At 29.3% G+C, this 7500-nt stretch overlaps 1 protein-coding gene across 7 annotated transcripts in view; it reads left to right on the plus strand.

Annotated features, from left to right (window-relative positions):
* Positions 1-7500, plus strand: part of Rgk3 (Rad, Gem/Kir family member 3) — a 41460-nt gene that overhangs the window by 28517 nt on the left and 5443 nt on the right. For all 7 annotated transcript variants that reach the window (XM_035864294.2, XM_035864293.2, XM_085657779.1 and 4 more), the window contains exon 4: positions 1141-1356. In XM_035864294.2, coding sequence (XP_035720187.1) covers positions 1141-1356 — 216 coding nt within the window. The remainder of the gene's footprint in view (positions 1-1140; positions 1357-7500) is intronic.

Raw genomic sequence — 7500 nt, forward strand, 5'->3', positions numbered from 1 at the left:
AGTAATACAATGAGTATAAGTTCCTGGAAAAAAAGGACGAAGAAATAAGGTTCAGAAGATAGATTAGAGAAAAGTTGATCGATCCTTTGAATCTGAAAAGAAAAAAGAAAAAAGAAAAGAAAAGAAAAAATAAAGAGAGAACAGTTTGTCACGGATTCTACGCTATGCGTGAATTTTTATATTTTACAAGGAAAAAGATAGAAACGAGAGAAAAAGAAAAAAAAAGATTAAAAAAAAAAAAAAAAAAGGAAAAAGAAGAAACGTTTTCTAAAATTATCTCCTAAGAACAAAAGAGAATATTTAATAATAGCAATGATAATAATAATGATGATAATGATGATGATGATGATGATGATGATGATGATGATGAAAAAAAAAAGGAAATATAGGAAAAAATAAAAGTCACATTATTATTTATGTGTGAATAAAAATTCTTAGATGACATTAAAAATCCAATTGCTATACTTTCATAGATTAATTAGGCTTGAATTTACATATATATATATCTAGTTTGACAAAGGTGAGCATTAAGTTCTAACAACGAGCTGAAAATCATAATCGGCCTAAAAAAAAAAAAAAAAAAGAAAAGAAAAAAAACAGAGAGAAAGGAAAAAAAGAAAAAGATAAGAAAAATGACGAAATCGAATTCTCGAAAACTTTTATAACGTAAGTAGAAATAACGATAGTGCCATTTCCCTTTTTCTTTTTCGTTTTTTTCTCTTTTTCTCTCTCTATCTCTCTCTATCTCTCTCTCTTTCTCTTACTTACAGGGTGGACCATAGAACTTTTTTCTTAGACGGGAAAAAAGTTTTTATAACTGGGGCAAAAGTTTCTAAATGATATTAAACGTCAATTTACATTTTGTTTTTTTTTTTCTTTTTTTTTTTTTCTTCCCTCGATACTTATGCTAATAATACGTCAAACTGGCGTAACATTAAGATCTTTGAATGATTGCAAATAATCATTAAAAGAAATAATCGATATTTTTGTCGTCGTCGTCGTCGTCGTTGTTGTTGTTATTGTTATTGTTGATTGAAAGAAAATCATTAAAAAAAATTTCATTGATTAACAAGAATAATGTTAATCGTTTCATAAGTAATAGCAATGATAATAATTGATTTTTTATTGAATTTTTGATAGGTCTCGTCAATAGAGGAGACTCATTCAAACGAAGAAGATCACGATCGAATTCTTTGGCACCTGCGGAACAGGAAACGGAAGAAACGAATTCCTTGCCACCGAAGGAGGTCATATCGTATAACGTAGCCATTTTGGGAGCAAGGAGAGTTGGAAAGACAGGCTTGATTGGCCAATTCATGACGAGTGAATGTATCAATGCCTATGACAGGCAAAGAGGTAAGTGTCTATTTTTATTTCATCAAAGTAACGTAAAGAGGATTATCGTTAAAAGACTTTATCAAATTTAAATCCCCTCTGTTGTTGCCTTGAAAGTTTCTATACGCGTTACACGTGAATGCACTTCTTGAAGAAGAGTGGATTTAAGTTAATTGAAAGAAATGGGAGATTCGGCGTACGAAATCCAATAACAATGAAAAATTATTTTGCGGACGTGTCGATCTATTTAATTCTTTTTTTTCTGATTTTTTTTTTCTTTTTTCTTTTTTCTTTTTTTTTTCGAATTTGATCGAATTTTTTTTAACCCACCAGAATATATATATATATATATATATATATATACCAGTATATATATATATATATATAATTAAATTCCATTAACTAACACAATGACGATGTCATTCAAAAAATTTTTTCTCATTCTCAATTTTTTTTTTTTTCTTTTTTCTTTTTTTTTTCCTTTTCTCACTTTGCAAAATTAATCGTAAACGTTGAGTTAACGTTGAGAGAATGAAATTCACGAAGCTATCTCCTTTCACGCATTCGCTTTCAAATTTTTAGAATAAACCTTTAGAATAAAATTCATTTTCAAAATGTATTCTTTGTGTTCCGTGTGTATAAAAAGAAGAAGAAAAGCGAAAAAGAAACAAAAAAAAAAAAAGAAAAAGAAGAAAGAAAGAAAGATAAGGGAAAAGAAGAAAAGAAAAAAAACTCCGTTATCATCGTAGATCGTGAAATATGAAATGTCGATATTTTCATTAATCAACTTCATTCTCATCAACAACTATATCCTGCTAAACGATTCATTGAATTTTGAAAAGTTCTCTTTTTTTTTTTCTTCTTCTTCTTTTTCTTCCTTCTTTTTTAATTACCATTATTGTTTGTCTTTTCTTTTATTTTTATTTTTATTTTTATTTTTATTTTTATTTTTTGTGTTTCTTTTTTTTCTTTCTTTCTTTTTTTTTCTTTTCCTTTAATTTTTGTCTCTGATTTCTACAGAAATTTTTTACGATAGCATCGACTTAACAAATAAGCTGGTTTAAATTATTATTATTTTTTTTTTTTTTTTTTTTTTTTTTTTTTTTTTTTTCTTTTTTTTTTTTTAGAAACGCTAACGGTAATGTGTTAATGAACGAATCTTATAAAGACCATTCGAAAAATACCATTCTATAGAGAAAAAGTTTAACAAACAGGCCCCGAGGAGGAAAACTGTCCGTCATGTTGTTGATAACGATTGTACACGGCTAAAATTGAATTATTTAAAGCTATGAAATCTTTTTCTATATTTGAAAGATTACGTATGCACGTGTTAAAAAAATGTCCTTGACAATTAAAAATACTTCAAAAATTCTATTTCTCGTTACGAAAACCTTTTAGAACTTTCTCTCTCTCTCTCTCTCTCTCTCTCGAAATTTTTTTCGTTCCGTTTTTTTTCTTTTTTTTTTTCTTTTTTTTTTCTTTTTTTTTCTTTTTTTTTTCTTTTTTTTTTTCTTTTTTTTTTTCTTTTTTTTTTTTTTTTTTCTTTTGTCAGGAACTACATTCGCGTACATAAAAGACAATTGGATTTTGCTTATTATTCTAACTAAATGAAATGTTTTGATTGACATAAAAACAAAACAAAAAAAAAAGAAAACGAAGAAGAAAATAAAATAAAATAAAATAAATAAAAAAAGAAAAAGAAGAAAAACTACTTTCTTCGATGCAATATCATATCTTATATTGTAAAATTCAATAATATTTCAAAAAGAAAAAAAATAAGAAAAAAAAAGAACAAAGAAAAAAGAAGAAAAGAAGAGAAATTTTGGCACTTATTAAACGATTGAATTGTTTAAATCTAAAATGGAAAAATAATCATCGACGTTTGGCTCGATCGATCTCTCTCAAGAAACAATCGATAAATCGCTTTTCAACGATTTACGCGTGTTACCCGATTAGTTCTCGTATGGTTTACATTAACGCATCTTGCGCGTCTCTCGTCAGAGACCAATATCATTACGTAAACATAAACATCCATGTGTAGACAAACGGAAGGGAGATCAAGAAACGCAAATATATATGTATATATATATATATATATATATATATATATAAATATAAAACTTCCTCGTATATTGTTAAATAACAAATGAGAATTGTTTGGGAATGTTTTATCGAGGAATATTTTTTAATTAGAAACAAATTATTCATTGGATTTATGCATATATATATATATATATATATATATATATATATATATATAATACGTACATAGATGATATGATAGACATATACATATGTGATATAGAAAACATGTAATCGTATAAAAATGTCATATGGCAGATAGTATGTGATTTAATAGACGTACGTATGATATAATAGACATATAAATATAAATATTTAAATACTATATACGGGATATAATACATACATTCACACACACACACACACACACACACACACACACACACATAAATACATACACTGTGTGTGAGAGATTTGTTCATTTTTTTCGACGTATCGATCTAGTGACAAAAATCAACCTGTACATTCGAATTTTAGCTACAATGTGACAAGAAAACAATAAAAAAAAAAAAAAGTAAATAAAAAAAATATGTCCATATAAAAATGAATCGAATGGAGGATGATGAAGCTCGACGTTCATCTAAGCTTCTTTTCTCTCACACACACACTCTCTCTCTCTCTCTCTCTCTCTCTCTTTCTCTATCGGAAGGGCAATCTTCCTCTTAAAAATATCATTCGTGTTGGCAAATTTCGAATAATATAGAATTCGCGTGGGTATCTGGGTCGAGGATACAATATACTTTCTCAAAACGACTTGAATTATCGTCGCGACTCTGTCAAGTAACACACATTTCGGTTTTTCTAATTCTCTTCCACCTGTTAAAACAGAAGGAAAAAAAAACAAAAAAAAGAAAAACAAAAAACGCAAACGCAAACATACAGGCACGCAAACTTTTAAAGATCCTTCTGAGAATAAATATATTTATCTACATCATTTCTTATGTATCACAAGAGAGAGAGAGAGAGAGAGAGAGAGATAAAGAGAAATAAGAGCCAGGTGGGAGCGAAAATGTCTTTGGTGGGACAAAAAAAGAATCTCTGAATTATATCCTATTAAAAATCAATTACATAGTCTTCTCGTTTCGACACTGTTTAAATATTAATAGTTTTTCGTCTGTTTTTGTTTTCTTTTCCGGATCATAATACAAAATTAACTTTTAAAATATGGAGAAAAAAAAGAAAAAAGAAAGAAATTTAAAAGCTTAGAAAAATTTCGAAGATGATTTTGAACAATTTTTAATGTCAATTAAAAACTTACTATACTCATCCAGGGACATTTTCTCGTTCATTGTTGTACTCAAAGAATGACAGAGAAAGAGAAAAAGAAGAAGAGAATTATCATGCAAAAGTTATCATGCGATTATAATTGGTCCAATTGTTTCCTTTAGATAGGAAAAGGCTAATTACTTTCTTTACTCTTTTTCTCTCTCTCTCTCTCTATCTCTCTCTCTCTATCTCTCTCTCTCTCTCTCTCTCTCTCTCTCTCTCTCTCTCTCTCTCTCTCTCTCCTTTTCTTTCATTTCAAAGCTCATTCTAAGATTTTATTTAAAAGAGAATAACTACGTGTATTTTTGTAATTTCCTGGATGTAACGTAATGCGTTACTATAATAAGTAATTTATATAAGCTAGTCTAACGTTAAAGCGCATTGCTCCTTTGCCAAATAATAAAAACTAATAGACGGTAAATCGTCTTGTGAGATCGGTGACCTACTTGCCGAATATCGTTAAGATTTTGGCTGCATTCATTCCGTCACTCTCTCTCTCTCTCTCTCTCTCTCTCTCTCTCTCTCTCTCTCTCTCTCTCTCTCTCTCTCTATCTCTATCTCTATCTCTATCTATCTCTATCTCTATCTCTATCTCTATCTATCTCTATCTCTCTATCTCTCTCTTTCGCTCTCTCTGCGTGTATTCTCGTTGGCGTCTAAACTTCTCAGTGAGACGAGACATTTCTCGATGAGATTCTATATTTTCTATAAGTTTTCACAAACTTTACTTTTGATAATATTAATTGGATCGTTAATAAAATTTATTAAAATCAAATATTAAAAATATTATATATTTAATTAACTAATAACTAATAATAATAATAGAGCTATATACACGCACATAGACATGTATATATGTATATATATATATATTTATTTATTTATTTACTGAATCAAAATACGATACTACCACTTTTTTTTTACAATCCTATATATTTCTCTGCAAGCATCTACATAATATAGAATAAAATAAGGATAGAATTAATAACATTTCTTCATTGTAAGGTAATATTTTCTTAATGTAGTTTTCGACTAATTAAAATGAAATGTTAACACTTAACTCTTTTTATCTCTCTCTCTCTCTCTCTCTCTCTCTCTCTCTTTCTCTTTCTCTATTTTTTCTTCTTTTTTTCCTTTTTTTTTTTTTTTTTTTTTTTTTTCTTTGACTTGTAAATCGACAATGTATTTTTAAAAGAATATCCTTTCTACGTCTCATCTTTTATTAGAAAGATAGAGTAAACAAGGTTCTCTTATACACATCACCGTAATTGCATCGTACCGAGTAAACCTTTCTAAAAAAAAAGGATGGGAAGCTCGACACCCTCGAACCCTCGAAACCTCGAACGATATGACGTGGGCGTGTGATATGTTCTATCTTTCGAGCGTACATACATACATACATACATACATACATGCACGCATACATACATGCATGCATGCGTGCATGCGTGCATGCTTGCATGCATATGTATATAGATGCTATAAACGAATGAGAGTATATATGCATTTACTTACGTATGTTACGTACATATATATATGTATATATATATATATATATATAGGGTGTGTGTGTGTATTACATCGTGTAGTACGACTTCTATTGTAACACTCGAGGGACTTTGGTAAAGTTTACACGTCAATTCACTACCCGGGAGTGATAACGAACTTAATCTCTTGGAATATTCTCGATTAGGTACTAACTGTAAATACGTTATCGTTCTTTTGCGGAATATATAATTGCCAAAAGGAAAGGTGGCGTGGGAGGGGAGGAGAAGGGGAGTGGAAAAAAAAGACATCTCCATAATCAAATTCATATATTAATAATAATGATTAGCGAAAAATTTTCTACTTTTAATCCCTTTTTTTTTTTTTTTTTTCGTTTTCTTCCTTTATTCCTTCTTTTCGTTGATCTCGTTTTCAAAGGAGGGAAAAAAACAACAATGAATCAATGATTACTGAAAACTTTGATTGTTAACTTTTTCTTCGTTTTCTTTTTTTCTTTTCTTTTCTGTATTCTTTCATTTTCGTCGATAGCGTTTTTATATAAAAAAAAAAAAAAATAAATAAATAAATAAATAAAAAATAAATAAATAATAATAATCGTTAGAATAAACGAATCAACGTTTACATCAAAAGAATCGTTTCATTTTTGTGGCCCATTTTATCTTTTCTCTTTTTTTTTTTTTTTTTTTTTTCCTTTTCATTTCATCGATCCATATTTCATAGAAAGAAAAATGAATTCAACGACGATAATCTAAAGTTGATTTAGAAAGATCGTTTAACGTCGTCTCCTCATTTTCCTTTTATTTTTATCGATCGATCGAAAGATCAATCGATCATCACATAACATAACGTAAATTTTGTATTTTATCGAAGAAGAAATTTTACGAATTTATGAAATTAAACGTTCGAAGAAGAAAACTCACGCGTGTCCCGAAAAATCGATGTAAAACTTTTGGTGGCCGCCGTAGTTTCCAACGAAGGTATAGAAAAGAAAAGTGCAGGAACATATAGAGAAAGAGAGAGAGAGAGGGAGAGAGAGAAAGAGAGAGAGAGAGAGAGAGAGAGAGAGAGAGAGAGAGAGAGAGAGAGAGAGAGAGAGATAGAAAGAGAAAGAGAAAGAGTAGTCGGTCGAAAATAGCTGCGGTTAATTTTGCGTCGGCCCGTGCTATAAGCGTACATCATAGAGGGTTCGCGTCTGTTCATCGTCTGCTCTCTTTCTCACTCGCACTGGCACTCTCGTATCTCTCTCTTTCTCTTTCTTTTTCTCTTTCTCACTCCTTCTTTTAAATCCTTTTTACGAGTTCATAGTACGGT

The sequence above is a fragment of the Vespa mandarinia genome, chromosome 6, assembly GCF_050613455.1.
Source record: "Vespa mandarinia isolate Hongniang chromosome 6, ASM5061345v1, whole genome shotgun sequence".
Lineage (NCBI taxonomy): Eukaryota > Metazoa > Arthropoda > Insecta > Hymenoptera > Vespidae > Vespa > Vespa mandarinia.